Here is a 27,584-nt window from a genome sequence, read left to right on the forward strand (position 1 = left end):
ATTATTCTTGTTCTTTTGACATAATGTCACCTCTCAAAGGAGCGAAAACGATAAAACAAATACATTGTTAATCCTTTGTAAACATGTGAACAAGCACTACCCAACACCGTATTCACAATTACCACACTTAAACGAAGAAGATTAATTAAGTCTCATATTTCCACATCCTCAAATTTTCCTTCAAAAATTTGTGCAAAAATACCACAATAAAAACTGACACTAACTTTAATTATTCACAAAGTTTTTCTAAAAATATTTACGAAGGAGTGCTTCGTAAAAACTCTTGAGGAACTCTTAAAAGAACTCCTGAATAAATTTTCTGATAGTGTTTAAGTCGGAATATCTGAAGAAATAACTAAAAAAAATCCATTCAAGAATAATCTTTGATTTTCTTGACAATTTACTGTGACAAATCCTCAAAAACTAAAATGAGGATTCTTATAAAATCTGCGAATGAATGTCAGAACGAATATTTTTAAAGCTTATGAACAAAATTCCGGAGAAATTACTCAAAAAATGTTTGAACAACTATGGAGACAACCTTGTGGAAACAACAATTTAAGTTATTTGAGACATTCGTGACGTAGGAATCTATTGATAAATTACTGTAGATATTTAAAGATGTTGGAACAAAGGAAGGAGTATTTCTGATAAAAAAAATTGATTTACATATAAGATAACAACTTCGCTGGAATCTAAAAAAAAACAGTCACACACTTGTCTAGATTCACTTGGATTCTAAGGTTCACTAGGTTTTCAAAACTATTTACGAAGAAAACTGTACAACAAATAATCTAAATTGTAGATGATTCATATGAGAATTTCCACAAAGTCTGCATCAATACATTCCATTAATTTTATCTCCATGTACTATGGTACATGTTAATTCATAAATGCATATATTTTCTATTTATACATACGGGACCACAATCACTATCACACGTACCATGTTGAAATGAGTCTACAATAGAAATCTTCCTCCAAAAATTAATCAAGGTTCACTTTTCACAATTCTCCCAAAAAGCGTTCTACCGCCAAGACTAGTAACAGTAACCAGAACGATCGAGTCGGCCCAACCGGGGAGGAACCATCCGTAGCGACCGAAGTTACGGGTGCAACTGACCAGACCAACCGTGTGGAAAAACGCTTTTCCACCCAGAAGCCAAACTCTCCCGATCAGAGGAAAACTGCGGACGACGATGGGGACGATGAAAATCGGTTGAAACCATCACCGATCCGTGATTGCGTGGGCGACAGTCAAAGTAGCGATTCCGGTAAGATGATGAGGCTAGGGGCAACTCCAGTAAAAATAACTGCCGCCCCACCGAAAGGTGTTGATTTGGAGATTAGCGGTGGCAAGTTTATCCCCAACGAGTACCAAAATGGATTTGCTACCGAAAACAACCACAAGCCTGTCGGAAGTATCGTGTCGTCGGGGAAAATCAGCACCAGATTGACCGGATCCGAGGAAACGGGGCGCGGGCTGCTCGAGGACAGAAAGCGAAGGTAAGATTTTGGGTTGTTTTATGGTGGGGAGTGGTGCGGGAACATCCCTCGATGTACATTTTGGCACAGTGGCGTGTGGCCGAATAATGCCGCAAAAATTGAAGTTTTCGAATACGCCTGTCAATGTATTTTATCAGTTTTTTTTTTAATGTTGATTAATCATTTCCCAAAACTTGAGATATTTCGATTTTGTTTTCCATTTGCAATAGTTTTTAAGTGTGATTGAGTTCATTTCATTTATTTAGTTAACATCTATCTAAACATATAACACTGAATCAACGATTTCACGACACAATGCTCGGTTTATGGCCGCATCTCTCCATCCTCGGTTCTGCCCCACTTTCGCAAAATCGATACGCATTTGATCCGCCCACATAGCTCGCTGTGCTCCACGCCTTCTTGTACCAACCGGATCCGAAGCCAACACCATCTTTGCAGGGTTACTGTCCAGCATTCTCGCAACATGCTCTGCCCATCGTATCCTTGCGGCTTTGGCCCTTTTCTGGATACTGGGTTCGCCGTAGCGTTGGGCGAGCTCGTGGTTCATCCTTCGCCGCTATACACCGTTTTCCTACACACCGACGAAGATCTTTGGAAGCACCCAACGTTCGAAGACTCCAAGTGCTTGCAAGTCCTGCTCGAGCATCGTCCACGTTCCATGTCTGTAGAGGACTACCCAAGTAGCCATGGACCATTAAATCATTACCATTAAAGTAGTTTAAAAATGGAAAAAGGCCCTGATATAGTCGAACTAATGCAAGAATGTTTATAAAGCTACCAAGCAATTCATAAAGTAATATTAGTGCATTGATACATTTGTTGCCTGCAAGCTCTTGTAATTTGTCGAATAAAAGCAATGTCGCATCAGTATTACCTATTGATATGCAGTAGAATACGTGCAAGCGGCGTCGGTGGTGTAGTGGTAAGCGTGATTGCCTCTCACTCCAGTCGATCGGGTATCAATTCCCGTCGACGCCGTCGGGAATTTCTAAGGCATAAATTCTCTGATCACGTCTTCCTTCGGAAGGGAAGTAAAACCGTTGGTCCCGGCCCATGTGTTGATGGATTCGATATGTTGGGTCTCAGGTGTGTGTGGAGGCCTCCCTGAGCGTCTGTGTTTAGGCTTAGTACCAGAAATAGGCGGACGTAAAACTACAACCGATGCCAAAAGATGTCGGTTGGCCAGAAAAAGAAGAAGAAGAATACGTGCAATATTGTTATGCTTGGTGTTACTTGGGTACCGGCCTTATGAGCGTTTTGTACATGGTACATTGGGTGCGGGTGTGAATCTCTTTTGACCGCAGCTTCTTCTGGAGGCCATAGTAGGTCCGACTACCGCTGATGATGCGCCTCCGTATTTCACGGCTAACGTTATTGTCAGCCGTCAGCAAGGATCTAAGGTAGACGAACTCGTCGACCGAACGAATCCCCGTCTATCGTAATACTGCTACTCGCCTAAGTGTCACGCTCGGCTCCACCAGCTAGCATGTACTCTGTCTTGGCCGCATTCACCACCAGTCCAACTTTTGCTGCCTCGCGTTACAGGCGGGTGTACAGGTCTGCAACCTCTTCAAATGTTCGGCCGACAATGTCCATATCATCCGCGAAGCACACAAATTGAGTGGATCTCGTAAAAATCATGCCCCAGCTGTTAAGCCCGGCTCTCCGCATAACACCTTCTAGTGCGATATTGAACAACATGCACGAAAGTCCATCACCTTGTCGTAGTCCCCGACGGGATCCAAACGAACTGGAATATTTGTGGGCTTCGTGGCCTTGCGGTTAGCGGCGTCAGTAGTCTAGGCGTAATGTGTCACGAGGTGTGGGTTCGATTCCCGCTCCAGTCGGTGGAAACTTTTCGTCAAACGAAAAATTCATCACTGGGTGTTTCGTGTTGTCCGTTGCCTAATGTTCGTGAATGTTCAGTCTGTGCAGCCATTGGCTGAAGACGGTGTAAACTGTCTTTTTAGAAACCTTCACACAATTTTACACACCTTCCATCGTCGCTCTTATCAGTCTCGTGAGATTCTCGGGAAACCTGTTCTCGTCGATGATTCCATAGCTCTACGCGGTCGATACTATCGTATGCCGCCTTGAAATCGATGAAAAGGCGATGTGTTGAGACCTGGTATTCACGGCATTTTTGGAGAATCTGCCGTACAGTAAAGATCTGATCCGTTATCGATCGGCCGTCAGAATCCGGCTTGATAACTTCCCCCGAACTCGTTTACTACAGGTGACAGCCGACGGAAGATGATCTTGGATTAAACTTTGTAGCCGCATTTAGAATGGTGATCGCTCGAAAGTTCTCACAATCTAACATGTTGCCTTTCTCCATATACGCATATTACCCCTTCCTTTCACTCCTTCGGTAGCTGTTCTGTTTCTCAGATTGTGTCTATCAGCTGGTACAGACAAATGACCAGCCTCTCCGGGCCCATCTTCATGAGTTCAGCTCCGATTCCATCCTTACCAGCTGCTTTATTGTTCTTGAGCTGGTGAATGGCATCCTTAACCTCCCTCAAAGTGGAGGCTGGTCGGTTTCCATCGCCCGCAGTACTGACGAAGGCATTTCCTCCATTGTCCCGACTTTTATTGCCTCTGCTCTCAGCGCCATTCAGGTGTTCGTCGAAGTGCTGCTTCCACCTTTCGATCACCTCACGCTCGCCCATTAAAATGCCCCCATTCTTATCCCTGCTCATCTCGGCTCGCGACACGAAGCCGAATGCGGGATGCGTTGAGCTTCTGATAGAACTTACGAGTTTCTTGAGACCGGCACAGCTGTTTTATCTCATTGCACTCCGTCTCCTCTAGGCAGTGTTTTTTCTCCAGAAAAAAAGGTGAGTCTGCTATTGCCGTAACGTTCCACGTTCTGCCGGGTCCCTTGCTGCAGCATGACCGCCCGCGCTGCGCTCTTCTCCTCCAGAATCTGCCTACATTCCTCGTCGAACAAAACGTTCCGTCGACTCCGTGCCACGTACCCGACGTTGCTGTGAGCTGCATCGTTGAAGGCTGTGTTCCCTGTTCTCCAGCAGTCCTCAAGAGGGGCTTCGTCCAGCTCACCCTCTTCCGGTAATGCAGCCTCGAGGTGCTGCGCGTATGCCACTGCGACATCCGGTTGCTTGAGCCGCTCTAGGTCGTACCGGGGCGACCGTCGGTATCGTACAATGTTCACGACGGAGAGTTTTAGGAGCAGTTTCACCTTCACCAAGTAGTGGTCAGAGTCGATATTAGCGCCACGATAGGTCCTGACGTCGATAATGTCGGAGAAGTGCCATCTATCCAGAGGCGCGTCCACGTTCGAAACCATGGGTAGGACAAAAGTTGGCAAATATTTTGTGCACATTGAAGCTAAGAAAAACTTTAACCCTATGGAATCCTAGACTGGAAATTTCAAGTAACTGTATTTGAAAGGCTCAAACACAAAGTGAGTCACATTTTGGTCAGTTTTGAGTTGAGGAAATTATTCTGTTTTCATGCGTTCTAACAATGTTTTCAGGTGACTTTCCCGCTCAACCGAAGAAATAACATGATTATTAGAAAACAAGCTTTTTTGACTTTCATACAATTTGTATAAAATGAATAATTGCATTGAAAGTTCGAAGTATATTTACTCAAAACAAGAAAGCTTTCCAATTTTACGGAGTACGTAGCAACTGAGTGCCTTGAAATAGGAAATAAGAGATCTCTTGCCTGAAAAAAGAATTAAAAGGAATAAAAAAGAGGCTGAAAAGAGACCAAACAGGATCCAAGAAAACAAAACGAAACCTATTAGGAGCCAGGAGATAAGAGTTTGATTCTTCATAGCATCAGAGCAGATATTTCAAAATCCAAAACCTTTTTGGAAAAAACATAATTTTTTCCTATAATTTCATCTAAAATTTATTTAGATAAAATTTTCAGATATCACTCCGAAAATTTCTAAAGGAGTTCGACGAGTTTTGCTAAGGAATTTCTTCAAGAATTTTGTGTTGGATGCCTCAAGAATTCAACCTGGATTTACCCAAGGAGAACTACAGAAATGGAATTTCTCCAAAGACAGAATCAGAATGCATTCAAAAATTATTTGTGAAATTATTCAAGAAAGTCCCAATTACTCCAGAGATTTCTTCTAAGATTTCTTCAGAAATTCCTCCTGTAATACTTTGAGATTTTTTCAAGGATAATGTCAATGCAATTTTTCGGAAGAATACATCCTTGAGGCACTTCTAAATAAAATTCTGAAGTAATCTCATTTGAAACTAGTGGAAGTTTCATACCACTCTCAAAAAAACAATGACCTCTAAAATAACGCCTGGACTATTGAGAAAGTCTTTCCAGATTTCGTAGATAATTTGCTAAGATAATCTTAAAACAAAATCAACCGAATCGCGGGATAGCATTTCGCTGGTTTTTGTAAAAGAATTTCTCGAAAAACATCGGGCAGAAATTCTATAGAATTTTGTGAAGGAATGATCGAAGGAATTATTGGGAACATTGTTGTAGTATTAACTGGTGTTTGGAAAAACTGCAGTTGTAATTATTTGGATGAAATGGTCGGTGTTCAGACAGACCGGACTGGGTGATATTTTGGCGTTCTAAAGATACGTTATGGACTCTATCAATTCTGATTTTTCGATGCTATTTTGATACAGATACATGATAATACAGATAAGTTCCATTATTACAGCAAAAAAAATTCAAATGACTGGCATTCGTATTCCTAAAAGCATGAAACAGCACTTGGTTCTGTCTGTTTGAACACCGACCAAATGCTGGATAAATTTCTAGAAAAAAAATGGATTGCTCCGAGAAACCCCTTAAGAAACATTGGATTTCTGGGATAAATTGTGGATGAATTCTTGAAGGAATCCACATGAACAGGAGGAGGACTTCTTTCTTGAAAAATTCCTCAGCTATTTTTATCAAATAGGTACTCTGAAATAAACCTTTGAAGATTTCTTCAGGAGAAATTGTGTAGGAATCTTGGAAAGATCTCCTTTGAAAGTGAAAAATATCTGGTGGAAATTCTAGGATAGTTTTGGAAAAAAAATCGAGGAGAAGAATCAAGAAAAAATGGAGGAGTCAGCAAATTCGGAAGAAATTCTTCTAACCATCCTTTGAAAATCTGGGAGAATTGGTTAATAAATATCTAGAAGAATTTCGGAAGAGGTTTCTGTAGGAGACCCTGAAAAAGAGCTAAATCATTTAAATCATTAAAATCATTATGATAAATTCTGAAGCTATTCCTAGAGGAATCTGAGACTGAAGAGCCGGTTGGACCCGTCGTAGTCTCTGAAGGTTTCTTTGCAGTCTGTACAATTTTTCTTCAGGATTCCATTCAAGCAGTATTAGGAAAAAGGAGACTTTTGATATTTTTTTTAGATGGAGGCTTTAAAAATTAAAATTAGAGACTTTGTAGAGACTTGCATTAAAATGGGACAAAGTCTTTAAAAAATCAGCCTATTATATCCCTCTTAAATCAATTTTGTTGAAAAAAATAGGCAAGAGTAGACCAAACTGGCTGTCTTTACAACCAGCCAGATCGTTCTATTTTCTTTGATAGCAAATTGATGAACAGCCAAAATTTTGTTAATATTTGCAGTTTTTTTTTTACACCGGAGTAACCTTAAAATGGCTAATAGCAAAAGTTTTCGTAAGATACTGAAGATTCTTGAAGAATGTTTCATCGCCCAGAAACTCCTTTATGTATTTCACTTGATGCCACAAATATCAGTGGTAGTTTGATCAAATTATTTCTCAGGAACTAACGGTGAAAGTTCTATAGGAATTGCCGTGAGAATCGTTAAGAAATTTAACAATATTTCAAGAGTCAAGAGTGATCACACTTTCAGAAATCGCTAGCACCATAACAGTCGTGATCGACGATGTGATTATTCCATTACATCATCCAAAAATTCAACAATAATCTTCTGACAATTCACTATAGAAGTTCCAGAAGCTTCTCAAAAATTACTTCCAGGAACGCTTATTTATCCCAGCTTAGCTTAGCTTAGCTTAGACTGACTACACATATCAATGGTTGCTATTCCGTGATTGACCGAAGTCAGTGAAAATGCACAAAGAATCAACTAGAAGTTCGGCTGGGATTGGCCATAATCTTCTTCAGTGTGCATAATTCAGTGCCTCTATTTATACAGGGTCAATAACGGCGCCGGCCACGTCCTTGCAGTCAGGTGGGATTGGATGAAGGAATGTTAGTGTGTAACCTTTGCTATATGGAGACCGTGTTTACCTCTGCATCTCCACAAAGGTTACTGGGAGGGATGTTTGTTAATGGGGAGGATCGTTGGGTCACAGGATTCACTTTGATAAGCGATTAGACCATGATAAATTATTTGACGCGAGCTAAGGATCGAACACTACCAACCTGCTTAGCGATCCGCGCCACTAATAGATCATGCCACGCGAGCGACGCGCGACACGATTGATCCTGCTCACATCACCCGCCCCCGCGAGAGCAAGCGACGCGAGCAAAGGATCAAACACAACTCTACTTCCAGGAACGCTTATTTATCCCAGAACATTTACCGAGTTGGCTGTAGATATGTTGGAAAAACTGTACACACAGGCTTGTATATTGAACAGATGATGAATAGTAAAATTTATTTTTCAAGCCTTCTGCTGATCGTGTATTTTTGTTTTGCTAAATCGTGGGTAAGACAATCCTTTGACTGTCCTACCCAGGTATTTTTGTGCGTAGTACATGTCCTACCTGTCCTACCCACTTCCCGCGCCACTGCATCTATCAATCAGAATGTGGTCGATTTGTGATTCTGTCTGCTGTGGTGATCTCCAGGTGTATCGGTATGGAAGGTTGTGCTGGAGGTAGGTGCTACGAATGGTCATATTCTTGGAGGCGGCGAAATCAATTAGTCGTAGGCCGTTTTCGTTCGTCAGTCATTGGGCGCTGAACTTTCCAATAGTCGGTCTGAATTCCTCCTCCTGACCAACCTGAGCGTTTAGATCTACTATGATGATTTTGACGTCGTGGCTTGGGCAGCTGTTCTACCCGCATACGATTTTTTTTTTTGCTGGCTCTACTGCCCATACTCGCATAACAGTCCCATTTCAATTTTCGATACATTTGAGTTAGCTCCATGAATAGTGTTTATTTTTAGTGTAATTTTCGGTACCATTCTTAAAATTGTGTTTTTGTATGGACAAAATGCGAAAAAAATACCAAACCATGTGCGTCCCATATTGAATATACCCGCATAACAGTCCCATTAGTAAATTACAATGAAATTCAACCAAAAGTATTACTATAATTAATGTAAGGATCTCTGTTATCTTACATCCTAGTTTTGATCACATTAAAAGTAGATATAATACAAATTACAGAGGTTCAAATCAGTTTTATTCGAGAAAGATGGTTGTTTTTGTTTGACTTGAAAGTATTCCCAGTAAGCCTTTTTACGGGATAAGTTATAGAACCACATCTTGCCGTGTATCCTGGAGAAGAAAGCTTCCCGTAGAGTCCATGTCGGTCATTACTATCATGATCCGGTTATAACAACGAAATCTCTTGTAGATTTATCATCCGAAGTCATGAAGGGAAAGCTTTTGATACCAGCGTAGAAATGCGCACATAGCCATTGGCACATGCAGTCGACAAGGTAGGTCAAACTGAGTGTGACATCGAATGCCGGAAAATAAGAAGGTCCTGGACACTTAGTATGATTATCTATATCTATTGAATTTCCAACTGCTTCGCTGACATCAGGCCTCTAGAACTTCTCGATTTTACATCTTGATCCGTTTCAAATCCAACATCAACAGCAAGTGGATCCAGAAAATTGTTCGTGTTGATCGGTCGCACCGGCCCAACCAATCTAGGGTAATCTTCAGCACTACAATTACGTTTACGATTAAAAAATACGAGTCCTAAAAGTTTCAAAAGGAACGGTGTCTTGGAATGTCTTATAAAATTGAAAATAAATATGTCATCGTCCGCGATAGAAAGTAAGCGAGTCTCAAGTAATGGGACTGGTATGCGGGTATACTTGCATTTTGCGAGAAAAATACTCGGATAACGAGTCCCATTTGCTCTTATCTTGGATTTGCACGTAAAAAACAATCGCATTAACTAAATTTTAGTTATTGAACAAATTCTTATACATCAATGATAATGTGTTGAGTAATGCCACCAGAATTTTCGACTGCCAGCAGCGGCGTAACAAAAACTTCAACATTTATGTTTAGATGTGTTTTTCTCGATATGATGGTTTTCCTAATGGGACTGTATTGCGAGTATGGGCAGTCTACGTCCTTCAAGACATGACCTGCGCCACAATGTTACGCCAACTAACTCGGTCCATGGCTGCTAACCTCGATCGCCCCACACTTCCAAGATCCTGCTCCACTTGGTCAAACCACCTAGCTCGTTGCGCTCCCCTTCGTCTTGTACCGGCTGGATTTGAGTTGAACACCATTTTTGCGGGATTTTTGTCCGGCATTCTCACAACGTGTACCGCCCATCGTACCCTTCCAGCTTTGGCGACTTTCGTGATACTGGGTTCACCGTAGAGTTGCGCAAGCTCGTGGTTCATTCTTCTCCTCCATACGCCGTTCTCACATACTCCGCCGAAGGTCGTCCTCAGCACACGTCGTTCAAAAACTCCTAGCGCTTGCAGGTCCTCTTCGAGCATTGTCCACGTCTCATGCCCGTAGAGGACTACCGGTCTTATCAGCTTCTTGTACATGGTACACTTAGTACGAAAGTGAAGTTTACCAGACCGCAAGGTCTTGTGGAGTCCGTAGTAAGCACGACTTCCGGCAATGATACGTCTTCGAATTTCTCTGCTGCAGTTGTTATCCGACGTTATCAATGATCCGAGGTAGACAAATTCGTCCACCACCTCGAACTCATTCCCGTCGATCGTCACGCGTCTGCCTATGCAAGCTCTATCGCGCTCGGTTCCTCCAGCCAGCAGATATTTCGTCTTCGAAGTATTTACCTCCAATCCAACCCGATCTGCTTCACGTTTCAGCTTGGTATACTGTTCAGCAACCACCTGGAACGTTCTTCCGACAATGTCCACGTCGTCAGCGAAACAAATGAACTGGCTGGATTTATTGAAGATCGTGCCCCGCATGTTGAAGCCCGCCCGTTTCATAACACCTTCTAGCGCAATGTTGAACAGGAGACAGGAAAGACCATCGCCTTGTCGAAGTCCTTTGCGTGTTTCAAACAGAGATGCATTTGAACGCGTTCTGTTCATGTTCTGTTCAAAGCTTGTGCTCACGTGAGCCGTGTTCAAGTTCAAACAATTTGCTATGTTTGATCCCAGGACTCTGTTCATCACGTGGCAACCGTTACCGTCATGTGTCGTTCCCCTCGATATATGGCAGAAACAAATAGGATTCAAATGCAGAAGCATTCCAATTCATCGTAATTTTATTCGTGTGAAGTTGAAAACTGTATGCTATAAGTGAATAGCTATTTATTAATATAATTTCTTTTTCAGGATATTCTCATAACTGAATAACGCTAAATCAATAATACAATAATGACCGAGCAATGGGGATTCTCAGAAGATCTCCTATTTCGTCAATCCTGCATTCATATTATGGAGGTTTCGTTGGCACGATTATCTGAATAATCATTAACAGAAGGAGCGCAAAAAATTATACGGGTCTTCAGATAATTTTGACTTATTCCTAAATAAACATGCAGTGTATTATTAAAAGTCGCCTTTTCACATTGCCCGTTGAATGAATTTGTCCTTATATTTGCTTGTTCCGATTTGATTTTCTATCTACTATATGCGTGAATCTTGATCATTTATCCAACATTTCAGTTGGCTCAATTATCCAATACAATTCCCTTGTTGGGGCGCAGCCATGACCCAATCAACGAATCCATGCTCTGTACTTAAATAAGGGTAGAAAATGGGTAGATTGAATAGTAGAATTGCAAGCTTGTCAAGACTTTTGAAGAACACGAATTCGCGATCAGTCTAGTGATCCTTGTGTTTGTTCAAAACCTGAACATGAACACGAGAGCAATCAAAGGAACATTTGTGAACATGAGCGTTCAAAATGCATCTCTGCTTATAAGATGTCGCGAAAAGGCCTCCTACGTATAAAAATGGAGGCAATATACGTGCATATATTATGTGATGAATATTATCATTCAATGCGGCAGTATAAATTTTCTACCGAATCAACCTGTGTTCTTATGCGACTTAACTTATGATAACAAATGTTGATTTGACAGTTGCTACGGATTGATTCGACTTACTTTTTACAAGTGTACGAGATGAAACAAAATGTACAAATGAACCCAGAAAAAAAGCGTTTTATGCGAGGAAACTCATCAGTTTGACGATTTTATCCATCGCGTTTTGCGGGTTTGATGTAATTTGTATGCATAAACGAGTTATTACGTGTACTTTTATGCGACTTCTGATTGTCTGGGAAGCTTTATCCCAGTGAGGACGTAATGCCAAGAATTCTTTTGAAAACATGCACGTGTATTTACCAATCTACAGCAATTTATAATCGTTTTCCCCGAATATTTTGATAGCAAATCTCAGAATAACATATTATAAATGTGATACATGAAAAATAAATTTGAAATCATTACAGCAGTGTTGCCAATTTAGACGATTTCCATTGTGCTTTAAGAGGTCGCATTTTATTCTATACAAATATGACGTGGAGATTAAATAAGCAACACGATGAAGTCTTAGGTCATTTTCCATTAAATACTAAATTAGTATTTATTTATTTACAACATCTTCGACATTATGCCGCACAGACTGAACTTAGGTTTACTTAATTCTATTCTTAAACACAAGTTTACTAATATAAAAATCAAAAACATCACAAACATCATTAAACAATCTACAACAATTTCCGTCAGGACGTATTTTAAACCTTTTTTTCCTTTTAATTTAAAATATTTTTCTCCAAATGAAACAGTGCAAATTGTTTTTATTATATCTGCAAAATTGTGACTCCGAAAAAAATTTGATTACTTTTAAGAGACGTCTTATTGATAATGCTTTTGAAGATCAATCCTTTGAAGAAAAAATATATAAAAAATGTCCAATTTTCAAAATCATTCATTTTGATAACCTTTAAAAAAAAACGTCAGTTTTGAATCGTTATGGTGGTTTTTTTATTTGCACAACATCGTACAATATACAGTATTGGACAAAACATATGCAACTTTTTCGATTTTCCATACAAAATGACCAATTATGGTAAGCTAGATCTAAGTTATGTATGGACCGATTTGAATGAAATTTTCACAGAACATCAGACATAACTTAAAAATTTGACATATATTTTTAAGTGATTTTTCCAATCACGAGTTTAAAAGCAGTACCGGTTTTACTAAAGTCAATATTTTGACGATTTTTTATTATTTACATAACTAAGCACATTGAAGAAATAGCTTCAGGGTATCTTCAGCAAAGTTATAGATTCCGACGAGATGAACAGATTTGCTCATAACAGTTTTAGTGTAGGGTTACCAGATTTTGAGATAAATAGTTTTGAATTTTTCGTCGAAAATTCAATATTAGTTAAATCGTTATTAGGTTTTAACTCGTGATTGGAAAAATTATTCAAAAATATATATTAAAATTCATGTTATGTCCGATGTTCTGTGAAAATTTCATTCAAATCGGTCCATAAATAACTGAGATCTAGCTTGCCAAAGTTGGTCATTTTGTATGGAATCGAAAATGTTGCAAATGTTTTGTCCAATACTGTAAGTTGAACAATGTACAGAAAACCGATTGCAATTTCATTGATAAATTAAAAAGATACAATTTGTATAAGGTCTCCACTTTATAAAATGAACAGTCCTTAAACTCAGAGGTATGAAAATTGATTTTTGTTTGTTTCTATGAACGTAATTACGGGCATAGAAGATGATAAATTTCCATTTCTAATCAATTGAGGATTTTCAAATTGAGACACTTTTGAGGTTTTGTCCGCCCTTTATATAAAGTCGCGCCACTGTTCATGGCGTGGGTGGTCAGAACTTTTACGACTCGGACAGTTTGCGCGAAAAACACACGAATGCCGCGTTGAAAGATAGATGTAAAATGCAATTTTGACACTCTGCTGTCACATGCTCGGGAGAATTTCAGGATTCAGATGGTGCATCGACGCAAAGTGCATTCGGCGGGGAAAATTCATTCGGCAGATTTAAAATTCGAGATTACTTGACTATGATATATAATGCCTCGTGGAGCTCTTTACACAAATAGGCCATATCAGAACAGCTGAAAGCTATTTAGCTGGAAAAATACTACCACAGGATATATTTACCTTCAGAACATCTCTACAAAACCCATTAAGCAATGAGGTAGAGAATGAAACACAAGGGTGCACATAATGAAGGCGGCACTTTTAAATTAACACTCTAGATCTTGATTATTATGCACATCGATCAAACATTTCGTGACGATTGTTGGCTTCTGGCCTACATCATCTTCATCGGCTGAGCAACTCATACACTAAACTATGAAATCTTGGGAACTTCTATTGCCTTTGGTTGCCTGAATGACAAATTACTCTATGGAAGTCGTCGATCTTATAATCGTAGTTTTTTTTCAGAATCATGTGACAAAACTTTGAAAAATGTGTTGACTCAATCTGTATTCATTCCGAATCTATTTTTAATTGTTTGTCTAGTCCATAAAACGGTGGACACAATTAAGAGGCGCGAAGTAATTCATCCATTCCCGTGATTGGCTGCGACGTACCGCGGTACTAATTGCCCATTTGCTACGCTTTCGCTACCGTTTCGTTTTCAGTTGGCTTGCAAACAAATCTTTGTTGCAATTAGCCGTTCTTCCACGATAGATTTGAACAAGGGATAAACAATGCAAAAAGAGTGGGGATACTAATTGTGAAACAAACAAAAATGAATTATTTTGAATATGCTAATCATTTATATTCTTGTAATGGACAGAAATCGTTTATTCCTGCTTAGTGAAAATAAATATGTAAATCAATCTGCAGATTAGATATGCACGATCCATAGCTAAAAACTTAAAAAGATAGAAATATGCAGGAATCTGAAAAGATGAGTTTTGTTATACTTTATCCTACAATAGATAATTTGATTGAGTTTAAACTGGTTGAGTGGAATATGTCTCTCTATGCCTCCACTAGTTTTGGAACTGTTCCAGGAGCTTAGGAATATTTTTCACAGTCTGGGCAGGTGGCTCGCGTGTCTATATTGATTTCAAATTGTATCTTGTATAAAATCGCGAATTGAGACAAATCCCGCCTGAATACGTTATTAATACTAATACTGTATCACTGCTCAGGCTGTAGTTTGTTCTTGCCAGAGCGCTATTATTCTGGTTCATTCTTCATGGTAAGCTTCAATTTTGTTTCTCTGCCTTGGTTTGAATGCCAACACTTGTCCCTGTATTTTCCATACCATATATTACACAACGAGAAAGGGATAGTTTTCTTTTCATTTCAGAGAGCGAGTATGTAATGGCGCATAAGTCAAGGCTCTAAAGCCAGGACATGAGGCCCAAATATCTACACACTCCGGAAAAAATCATGTTATTTTGGATGCACATAAAAGAAGCGAGCCGTTTGACGTGAATTTATGTCACATTTCAAATACCACAGCGTCTGATTCGGGAAATGCCGATCATAGTGACTTCTTTTTCGTGTCCTTTAACGTGTAAAATTACATTTTTTGTTCAATACACCTTCAAGGGCATATTTTTGTGTCGTATTATCGTTTACATCATGTGTCATTCAGTCATACTATGAATAACGTCCACATTAATTTTCATTATTTTTAAGAGTGTATGTCCCATCCCAGGAAAAGAAAAACATACAACATTCTTAGCAAAGCCACTCCCAACGATTTTACCTATTCCCTAAAATGAAACGGTTGGTACGGATGTCCCCTGTTCATCCTTCATAAAATTTAAAAACTGTTGTCTATCATGTTATTCATAAGAGAATAACCTGATCACGTTGAGTTTTTATTTTATCTTCAACACAAAGTCTGCACAGTGGGCTTGGCCATTTTAATATTTGTATTACATTATCGATGTGTTGCAAATATTAATGTTGACAAGAAAATACCAGAAGAAATTTTGATATTTCCAGGGTGCTTTTCAATATTGGCTGTGCAAGCGCTTAGAATAGAATAGAATAGAAATCCCGCCTAAATACGTTTCTAAGTTAACCGCACACGATCTTGACCATGGCGACCTCCAATATTGTCATATTAGCTGTACTGGTAAAATGTTATATGATTGCTTGATACTACTAGGCTTTTACCAATAAATAATGATTAAGTGTAAAAATTGATTTTTCGTGTCAAAAATCAATATTTTTCGCACGGATATAATCTAGCAATATTAACAACTTTCAAATAAAGTCATCTGACATTATCTTGATTTGATAAAAAAAATGTATTTTGCCCCAATTTGCCCTAAAAATGCTGTTTTTCTAGAATAAGAGCAGCTGTTACTGATTGCGATCAGTTCTACATACTTTTCAATATACAAAAAAAAACAATTTTAGTCCAAAATGGAAAAAACAGACTCTTCTAGGCGTTGCCACAAAAGGAAGTGTTTTTCATCATATTACCCAGATTAGATTATATTTAGTTAATCGCAATCAGTTGTAGTTTTTTATTCCAAAAAATTGCATTTTTAGAGCAAAATGGAGAAGAATGGTAACTTTCACATGATTACGGTGAATAATATGAAATATGAAGGTTTTCGAGATTCGCAATCAGCCGCACGAATCAGGTGCCGTTTTGGGTCCATATTTTCCCTCTGTACATTGGATTACTTTGTGTTTTGCTATTTGTTCTTCATCGTAAAATTACCAACCAAGGTTTGCGCTTAGATTTTTATAGAGGTCAATCGTTAAACTTTAACGGCTGGCGTTAAATTTTAGTTTCATCGGTCGAGATAAAATTTTACACAGTTGCAAAGGGCCAAAGGGTTGAATTCTGGGAAAATTGAGAATATCTCTAACTTATTGCTCTCTGTAACAATCATGATCCGCAACATATAAAGAGTGTCTGTTTATGCCTGTTTATCATCTTCTACTACAGCTCTGGTTTGATCGGCGAGATAACAGTGCATGATAAAACCCATCTAAATCAGCTCCAAACCATGAGGCACTATAGGATGTTTTGAGATTGTTTATCACGCCTGTAAAATAAACCATAGAATAGAGTTAGGGTTCTTTTGGGCTCTCATTCGCTGCTGTTGTTTATAATTTTTTTTACAACTTGCGAAACATTGCCAATCATGGATGGTTTTTTTGGCTTGATTTGATCGTGCTTCTAAATCAAATGAGTACGAATTCTGCAATACCTGCACATAACCGAAATGACACCGGAAAAGTGAGCGTGAACTTATACCCCATGGTAATGGATATACGCAGAGGCGTGTCCACGTTCAAAACCATGGGTAGGAAAAACGTTGACAAATATTTTGTGCACAGTGAACCTAAGAAAAAAATTTACCCTATGGATTCCTAAACGGGAAATTTGTTTGTTTGTTTGTTTATTTATTTGTAAATTGAAAGTTACTATTGTAGTAGATATAGGTTCCGACTGATAGGCATAACCGAATAGTTAGCATCCTTGTGTGTAGATAAGAAGGTCGAAGGTTTGATACTGATTGCCGGCATTTTGATTATTTATTAAGGAACCTATATCTACTACAATCATATTCAAGGGATGCAAACCTAAAGGGCGTCAGTTACTCGTATTACTGTTTGTGTTTTTTCATGATTGTCTCTAGTATGTCCAGAAATTTCTAAAGGAGTACATTTAGGTATTATTTCCCAAGGAATTTCTGCACGAATATTCCTAGGGAAATTCTCCAAGAATTTTCCTTTGGATACCTCAAGAATAAAGTCTGGAGTTTTCCAAGGTACAAAAGTTTTCTAAGTACTACAAAAATGGAATTTCTACAAAAATTATTTCGGAAGTCATATAAATTCCTCTCAAAAGTCTTTGAGAAATTTTCCAAGTAACTCTTAATTCCTCCAAAATTTGATCTAGTGATTCATCCATAGATTTCCCTGGGAAATCCTCCAAGATTCCTGGTCTTCTAAAATTCAATCAATTACTTCTCTAAAAATGCCTCCAGGAGTTTTTAGGGATTCCCTATGTCCTATATGTCTTTCAGGTGTAGCCTACTAGCTGCTCAGGGATAGGATCACTACCAGTTACGGTAGTTATGTTAACAGGGTCGCTTATGCTGTCAGGTAGTTACACGCACACAATTACAGCTATGCTCATTCGAAGGGGATCAAAGGGGAAAACAAGAAACTCCGTCACACTGGAAAGGTGAACCACAGATGTCTCACTAATTCACTGCTCACAAGCCACACTAATCTACCTTTCAGCAATGTCCAATCAGGGCGAGGCCTGAAACTTCTTTACGAGCACGGAAAATAGGAAACAATTCAAAAAAGGTGTAAATTACCAAAATCAAGAATCACGGAGGGAAAAACTAAGCCACTAATTTCAATCTCAACTTGAACATTTTGGATTTTATTCTTAATTAAAAAATTGGCCTAAAGTGACGTCACTAATCCTAGGAATACTTGCGGTTTTACAATTGTGGTAGGTAACAGTGCACATTGGTCCACGGAACGAAATTAAGTGGAATAAATTATTAACTTGAAAAATATAAGAGATAGGGTTTTGGTGTCTTCTGAACATTTGTTTGTCTGGTCAAGGCGCGTTATACGCACAAGTGGCATAAGCGCCAAATTTCATTGCATTCGAAATTCGCTCTCAAACTTTTTTATTTCAAAAGATAGCGCGACAAAATGTTCCACAATATTGAAGATTATAGAAAATATGAAAACTTTGTAGAACATCATTTTTTTCTATATCTGATAGTTTTAGAGATATAGGTCACTTTAGAACTTTATGGTCAAAAATCGGTTTTCCTCAATACTAACGTAAATATCAATTTTTCAGGCCTACTATGTTCTGAAGACTTTTAGATATGAGCAAAATACACATTTTCTCTGAAGACGTCATATCTCTAAAATTTTCATATGAAAAGATATAAGCGTTTTTGTAGTTTTTTCACCCACTTTTCCAAGCGTAGCATTTCAAAATGGCGCAAGTGAAATCAAAAACTTTTCCCGTTACTTGAATAAGCATATCTTAAAGTGCATTTTAAGAAAATTTGGTGATAGTATATTTTGATTTTCTCTAATAAATGTGTTTTGAATTATCCCTTAATTTTACTTAGAAAACAGATTTTTCAACTTCTTGAGATTCTTATTCAATTACAGTCGAACATTTTTTAATACATAAATAAATACTGAATCATTCTTGGGATGAACAAGTAGTTTAGTATTGGTATTTTTATTCATATCGTTAATAATTACAGAAATATTCGTTCTTTGCTATAAAATACCATCAATGGAAGGAAAACTCGACGAATTTAAACAAATTTAAAAGAAGTCCTGCCAATATAAGCTGAAGCTTTCACTAGATTGGACAATGCAAATGCAGTTGCATTCCCTTTTTTTAAGTTTGTATAAGTGTTTTTTGAACTAGACAATACTTAACTATGTCAATTATATGCACTCGGCCTCCGTATGAATATAACATTGGAAAATAAAACTTTGATCAAAATCTCAAAAATATTTAAAACTACTTTTTTTATTTATGGTTCCACTCATATGTATTAGAGAAGTGGGAGAGGATAAAAATAGCAATTTATATTCTTGTATATACTATTTTACACCATTCAGCCAAAAAAGTTTAGGACTGACGATGTTGATTGAAATCACGATGATTCAAGTAGAATATTTTTCACTTGAAATTTATAGGCAGCGGCACGATACTTACAAATCAGTAAATCAGTACAAATTATTGCATACTTCCCCGTCGTACGGTGGACGGTCACACAATTTGCAGGGTGTAGAAAAGTGTGACATAATTACACGTCCGCATCAGATCATTCCGATTCATTCGCTGCACTTGTTACATTACATTACAAGGAATAAGTGCACCGAATACACCATAAGGATTAGATGACCATGTGTATGGGACGATTCAAATATGACGTTTTTCGGGATTTCCGGACCCCCCTCCGTCCGCTGTCACGCTTTTTTCAATACCTTATGCATGCACTGTTATACGTTCATAGATCCCCTCCATCTCCCCAATTGATGGACGTCATTTTTGGATGACCCTTATGCTATCACACTTTGAAGGAGCGTGCATATGCCATATGCATAATTTGGACCGTATTTGTGGCGTTACCATGAAACTTAGTGTAAACAGAATTCTATAATGAAAAGTCAAGGTAATTAAAAGGCCGAACTTTTCTGTAAAGTTAAATTATTACCGATATTTATATAAAATTGGCATGATAAACATCTACAATATTCTTGTTTGCGCCTAAAATAATTCATTTTTTATGAATATATTATAAAATATTCTAACGTAATTGCATAAGTATTACCAGACGTCAGAAAAAATCTGTTTTCTAAGTAAAATTGAGGAATAATTCAAAACGCATTTATTAGAGAAAATCAAAATGTACTATCACCGAGGTTTCTTAAAATACACTTGAAGATATGCTGATTTAAGTAACGGGGAAAGTTTTTGATTCCACTTGCGCCATTTTGAAATGTTACGCTTGGAAAAGTGGGTGAAAAAACTGCAAAAACGCTTATATCTTTTCATATGAAAATTTTAGAGGTATGACGTCTTCAGAAAAAATGTGTATTTTGCTCATACCTAAAACTCTTCAGAACATAGTAGGCTTGAAAAATTGATATTTTCGTTAGTATTGAGGAAAAACCGATTTTTGACCAAAAAGTTCTAAAGTGACCTATATCTCTAAAACTATCAGATATAAAAAAAAATGATGTTCTACGAAGTTTTCATATTTTCTATAATCTTCAATATTGCAGAACATTTTGTTGCGCTATCTTTTGAAATAAAAAAGTTTGAGAGCGAATTTCAAAACCCATGAAATTTGGCGCTTAGGACACTTTTGCATATAACGCGCCATGACCAGACAAACAAATGTTCAGAAGACACCAAAACTCTATCTCTTATATTTTTCAAGTTATTAATTTATTCCACTTAATTTCGTTCCGTGGACCAATGTGCAGTGGCAGTTGGTACGGTACAGGTGGGCAATGGCGGAGGAGGTGGTCATACGGGGTCGTTCGTAATGGCGGGTAACGATTTGAAGTTGGCGGGTTTATCTCAGTGGCGTAGCAAACTTCTTGGCGGGATCTCGGGACTGGGATGAATTTCTGTCCGTTCGGTGGGGGGGTTGATGATCGAAACGAATTGGCGATGTTCGATCCTTCAGTCCAGGGAAGTTCGAAAGCTAGGCCAGCCACTAGCATAAAGCACAAGAAAAAGGCCCACACTTGTTGGACCTACCAAATTAATCAGCACATTTGAACCACCTGAATAATTGCCCTTCCCTGGTAACATACCCGAGCAAAGTCCAACATCAAAAAGAATGCAAGTTGAAAACATATTCTGTTATCAGCATCAAGTTGATATCATAAATTGATATCAATTTGTCCCTGAAATATTCGATATCATACTTTGTTTTTGTTCTGCTATCATTTTAAATTTTTGGTAATGTTTTCATTTTATCTAATTATAAATTTATTCGTGCTACATGTATAGATACTGTGAGAATATAATAATGAAGCATTTATTTTGTCGCAGACTCGTTTCAATATCAATCGAAAATATGTACATCTCAACGAGTTTTCAATTTACCCTCCATGATAGCAGAAACAGTTTTCAATTTGCTGTAACTGATAGCAAAAATAGTTTTCTATTTGATTTCATGGGAACATTTTTCTGCTCTCAGTTTTGATATTTTAACCGTTAAAACGACCAAAATGACAGCAAACTGAGTTATTAAAATTCGCGACATCACAACAACAAAATTAGTTTTCAATATGATCTCAAGCTTTACTCGGGTAACCACTGCATTAAAACCGTAATTACCTTTTTCTCTTAGTACTAAATGCGCACTATTGTTTCTTCTATTAATTATTAACAATAGATTTCTATTCACTGCAAGACAAACAAAGAATCACATTAACACACAATAGATTTTTGATTTTTCTTCGACTAACCGTACTATTAACTGTGATACCAGTTTATAAGAGTATTTCAATCCTAGTTTTAAGTTTTAACCTATAATGATAACAAAAATTTAAGAAGTTTACACCAATAATTTTACAACTTGGACACACACTATAACTTTATGGAACACGTCGCGCACTTCTAATTCCTTGAAAGGGCTCGGACAGAAAGACATATTCTGATTTAGGCCAAGCCATCGAAGGTTAAAATTTTGAGAATCAGACCCGAATTTTGCCGAAAATTTGATAAACGGATCCTCCGTGGGTTACCTTTCATGCCGTTAAACATTGTTTCTTGCATGCAAGTTAATTGATTCAAACCGCTACAAACAAACAAGATGGAATGGGTGAGTGACGAGCTGACAACATGAGCGGGTGAGTTCTTTAACGAGGACAGGGTCGAACTCTAAACAAGGGAGAACTCACAATTGAAGGATTAGGAATTGCTTGTGGTGGAGCTACAAGCCACATAATGGGACCAACGGTTACACAGGATTTATATAAGATTTAACTAGGCATTTATCTAAAGATTCCTCCAGCAATTGCTCCAGAAATCCCTTCTAAGATTTCTACAGATATTCCTCCACTAATTCGATGAGCTTTTTTAGAGTAAGTCTTGAAGGTTTTTTTCAGGTATTCTTTCTGGAATGCCTCCAAAGAAATGCCAAAACAAATTTTCTGAAAAATAAATCAATGAGGTATTTTTGAAGAAAATCCAAAAGTAACCTATGATAAAACCTAATCAATTAATTAATTTATTAGACATTTTTAGAAGATTTCTTAGATAATTTGTTGAGATAGTAAAAAATAATCGAATTTCAGGATAGTATTTCACAGGATTTCCTAAATTAATTTTATGAAAAACATTGGACAACAGCTCGAAAGAAATTGTGCAGGAATTGTTGGAGGAGCTATTGGGAAAATTGCTGTAGTATTAACTGGTACAAAAACTTAAATTGACTATTGATGATGGAAAGGTTTGAGACACATTTTGAGAAATCGTTCTAGGAGACCTTGATAGTATTCTAAATAAAATCACTATGAAGACTTCTGAAGCTTTTCCTCGGGAAATCTGAGACGAAATTCTTGAACCTGTTGAACCCTATGTAGTCTACAGAACATATGTATGCAGGGTTGATCGTTGATATTTTTAAGAAACCATCCATTGTTTCTTTCAGAAATTCCATAGAGGATTGCTCCATTAGTTAATCTAGAAAATGATCGAGTTTATATGTATGTTGAACAGATGATAAGTAGTTTAATTTAATTTTCAAGCTTTCTGCTGATTTTGTTCTTGTTGAATCATGGGTAGGACAAACCTTTGACTGTCCTACCCAGGTTTTTTGCGCGTAATACATTTCCTTCCTGTCGTACCTGTCCTACCCACTTCCCGCGCCACTGGATATACGGGACAAAAATCATAACTGGGAGACCATGCCAATTCAGCAGAACTGTAATGACATTGAATATACGCATAATCACAAAACTGTCTCAATTACCAATTTCATTGTTTTCCATGAAAAACCTTACAAGTTGCACATACTTAAATTGCTCATAATTACGTGATAAATTATTTGCAAACTTTTCACTCGTAGCTGCAAAAGTGGATTTTATGACACTACCCCGAACGCCATTGCCCAGAATGAGTCACTACCCCGAAAGCATAAGGAAATTCCATTAGATACACCTTGTAAAGTTCTGTCATTTTGAAGATACAACCTACATAGACTTTTAAGGGGACGAGGGCATAAGCGTAGCCCGGTTTTTTGTTTATTAGGGAGGGGAGGTGGGAAGAGTGGTCCTCACAATTTCATTCTCAAATTTCGCACCGAAACGATCTTTATACTCTGCATCCATTTTGCAAATGCCATAAAACTTTGCGGGATATCCACCCTACTTTTTCACAGTAAGCAAAGAAAGATCCTAAAAGCGTTTAAGTAACGGATCCGTTTAACGTTTTGGAGAATTACTTATTGGAAAAATTTTAAATATTCGATTCGTAGTGATCCCTTTGATCAGCAATTTTGCTCTGACCAGTAATACAACCGGAATTAACCTAATCCTTATTCTACATGACCGTTGAATTATCTAAGAATTTCTCTCAGGACACCAAAATTCATTAAAAAAAAATATGCAAATTCTTTTAAGTTTTTTCGTAGCAATTCCTTCTAAATGGCATCAGTAATGAAGCTCTTATTGGAATTCCTTTAGGTATAATCCACAGAATTTTTCAACTGGAGATTTCTATATAAATTTTCCAAAAAAATATATTTTGAAATTCATCCAGAAGCGTTTTGAAGATTTTTATTAATTTATTACAGAAATTGTACGGTCAGCAAGAATTTGACCTGTAATTGTTGTAAAAAAATGTCTTACAGAAAACCAAAAAGATTTCGTATTTTTGTTTGTGTTCTAAAAGATATTCACAAATGACATTAAATTAAAGGCTTGAAAAAAGATCTGAGTGAAATTCCCTCCTCTTGGTTATGCAACCTTGCCGCGATGGGAGGGCATAATACATTGGCCCATTAAATGGAAACCAAAGGCGTAACCTATAGCGGTTTTATCACATTTTGACATTTTTGCTTAATGCCGCATCATAATTCATACGGCATAGACGCACTAATCTCTCGGATGCGAACAATTTCTGACATGATGTTTTTAAAAAATCTAATTGTTTAGTGGACTCTATAAGTTTCATAATCTATCATGATTATTGTATAAATACGTGTGCTGAAGACAATATTTTAAGAATTCAAACACAAGATTAATTTCCGTAGTAAAAATGTTCTATCGTACAGAGGGAAGGAGGCATTGCCATCGTCCCCTTTGGCTGCGCCCATGCGTAAGACATCTAACATCATCATCAGTATCAATGTATACGTGGTAAAATATGACAAAGACAATTTTTGTAATATATTTGAAATAGGCTGACAAAATCGGGTCAAAAAGCTGACAAAATCGGGGGCTGACAAAATCGGAGGCTGACAAAATCGGGTCAGTACTGTATAACTTTTGAGCCGATTTTCAATCTTTTTGGACGAAATAAAAGCTAAAGATTTTGGCTTTTGAAAAAATATATAAAATTTCACAAAAATTGGATTTCTACATAAAAGTAAATCAATAATTTTCTTTTTTTCGTGTTTTGAAGGCCTCAGGACCAAAGGGGCTATTGCTGTTCTCATTTTTTCTTGAAAGTTCAGTAAATTTTCCGTTTACGGTCAAATTTGTAGCAATGTATGTTTTTTTTTATATTTTGAGATATATTTTTTTGAAAATAAAAAATCAGTCATTTTTTATCGGCACACACTGTAGGTCTCAGCGCATTTAGACTTTGAACAGCTCAACTGATTTCCAATCTTTTTCTATGGAATGAAAGCTTAAGATTTCAATTTTTTAGACAAAATTAAAGGACCTGAAAATTGTTTTGTACGTAAAACATTTCTATTTTTTATTTATTTTAATGTAATTAAAATATTTTTCCAACGTTTAATTTTTTTCTGGAAAGTTCAGCTTAAGCTTTCATTCCATAAAAAAAGATTGGAAATCGGTTGAGCTGTTCAAAAGTTATGATTTTTTTTAAATAAAAATTTTGCAGTATCGCGATTTTTCTGGTCACCCTATTTCGGAAATGGTCACCCTAATCAAAAAATCCAAAAACACGTGTATCCTTATTTCGGATATGGAACAAAATAGCAAATTTTCACGGAATTTGGTGACCCACTAAATCGGTTTTTCATGGAATGGCTGAAATACTTGATTGCACATACGCTACCGTGAATCGCAAGTCAGTCCCATCTGTAAAAAGTTGGCATTGACAAAATGAGCTGTAAAGTTTCTAAACCCGTTTTTCATGTGAATGTTCAAAAAATTCCAGAGAATTTAAACACGTTCAAATCTTAATGAAACTTTCACAATTTGCTCTTCACTACGATATCCTTCCGGGAAAAATATAAAAACGATCAAAACACGGTTCATTTTTGTGATACACGTTGCGAAAATCTGTAGTGGGACTGATATGCGATTACTTTTCATTATGGGACAATTTGACTTGATGTTTTTTCCTTGTTTTACCGAACAAATCTTATTATCTCATTAGTGCAGCTGAAAGAGCATTGGAAAATATGTTGAAAATTGAATACAACTCAATTTTGACGAAAATGCAGATGGGACTGACTTGCGATTCACGGCGTAACGGTCTAGAGAACAATAATCACTTATAGAACATTTTCCTCCAATCACAAAATTAATTAATCTCCTAAGGAAGATAAGTCATAGCTCAGTTTGGAATCTAACTTCTACGTTTGCACTAAAACATCAAAGGCACTAATCTTGCGAAGGAAGCGTCCAACAACAGTGTACTTTTTATTTTGGCTTTTTCCACTATCAGAAAGCTGAAAATAAGAAGATCAGAGACGTTTACCTACTATTTCTCCAGTTCAGCGCCTTTAAAAACTCGAAAAGGGTCACAAGTCGGCCATTGTGACGGTCATTTTTTGATTCCGGGATTTTTCAACTTGATAAAGAGGGTTTAGAATTTATTCGAAAATTGAGGGAATGTTTTGAATTTAATTTTTTCCAGTGAATTCGTAATAACTTTTCGCGAAATTCCGTAATATCTATTTCGTTTGATACCGAATAAATAATATCAACAAAACATTTTCAATTTGACGAAACAAAACGCGATTGGACTACACAATTTTGGCCTCATTGGGTTCCGTGGAACTTCGTTGAGAACAAGCCGTTAGGCCGAACGTCATTATGCCGAATACCGTAAAGCCAAAAAGGTTATTAGGCTAAAAAAACATTAGACTATTAAAAATGAAAAATACAAACTACTGTTTCAAATGGCTAACGGATTTATCAGTGATATTTCCTTCTGTTTTTTTCTAGTTTTATTTCACTGCGTATATTGTGGGCTTCAAAGTAATGCAGATATCCTTGGCCAAATACCTAACAACTCATTCGCTTAAAAATCTATCCGGTTTTAACCCATTACAACTATGAGCGGAACATCGCATACTCTTACGGAAATAACATTCAAACTACATTCTGGAACTACCAAATGTCGACCAGTACACCTTTTCCAAAAATAAAATGACAGTGAACAACTACTTTATATCCTTCATCATAACCGACATGGAAGACAAATTCAAGCGAAATCATCACAAATTTGTCGCCCTCAAGTACATCTCGCTATTAATTACAGTGGGACATTCCTTCGAGGTAATACGCCTCAACTAAAATCAATTTCTCTTCGCCTTTGATCATATGCATATTTGTATAAGTACGCTTCTAGTCGACATGTGCCAAACGGATCAACAGAACTTGTAACTAATGAGTCGAACATTATTTGTTTCTTCCTTCCCTCTCTCATCAGCACCACTCATCACACCACCGGCACAGGTCCAGGCCCGCGCCAACAGAAAGTCAACTACTCCCATAATTTGCAATATCTGGAGATCGTTTCACCGCCGGATGACGAACGAGGCGCATCCAAACCGGGCAGCATTCCCGAAGTCCAATCGCACATCAATCTAGCGGAGGAAGTGGCCCAAAGACAACGGCAGCTACGGAGACAGGAGATGTACGGCCAACTCAAGAGGCAAGTGTGCCGCGATAGGATGCGAACCCTTCGGCGAATGGCGGAAAATCCCATCTACGTGAATGGCCACTTTGACAAACCTTGGCAGACGGTTTCGCACATTTCCGACCAATTGGTCGAGGAGCTGACGGAGGAAACCGTCCGGCAGGGGTTGGATTTCGGAGAGACGTCGTTCGTGGAGGAGTTTCTGCGCATGCAACTGGATGGGTGACGGAGGTGGAGAAGGAGGCGTCGATCCAAGATGAGATAGGATATTGTGTGGGGTGGAGGAGGGATGTATATTTTGATTGTAGTTACTTGTCGTAGCATTTGTTACTCGAATATAACAGGTATCAGTAGATGAATCGAC

General features: G+C 37.7%; 2 protein-coding genes across 2 annotated transcripts in view; one reads left to right on the top strand and one right to left on the bottom strand.

The window, feature by feature from the left end:
• The window catches only part of LOC5574255 (paxillin), a 32,176-nt gene extending 30,764 nt beyond the window's left edge, over nucleotides 1–1,412 (bottom strand). The window contains exon 1 of the mRNA XM_001661260.2: nucleotides 947–1,412. Coding sequence (XP_001661310.1) covers nucleotides 947–949 — 3 coding nt within the window. The 5' untranslated portion in view covers nucleotides 950–1,412. The remainder of the gene's footprint in view (nucleotides 1–946) is intronic.
• On the top strand, nucleotides 1,253–27,584 carry LOC110675351. The gene is made up of 2 exons (XM_021840036.1): nucleotides 1,253–1,506; nucleotides 27,011–27,584. Exons 1-2 carry the CDS (start codon nucleotides 1,280–1,282, stop codon nucleotides 27,444–27,446), a joined length of 663 nt encoding a protein of 220 aa, XP_021695728.1. The 5' UTR covers nucleotides 1,253–1,279; the 3' UTR covers nucleotides 27,447–27,584.

The sequence above is a fragment of the Aedes aegypti genome, chromosome 1 (assembly GCF_002204515.2).
Source record: "Aedes aegypti strain LVP_AGWG chromosome 1, AaegL5.0 Primary Assembly, whole genome shotgun sequence".
NCBI lineage: Eukaryota > Metazoa > Arthropoda > Insecta > Diptera > Culicidae > Aedes > Aedes aegypti.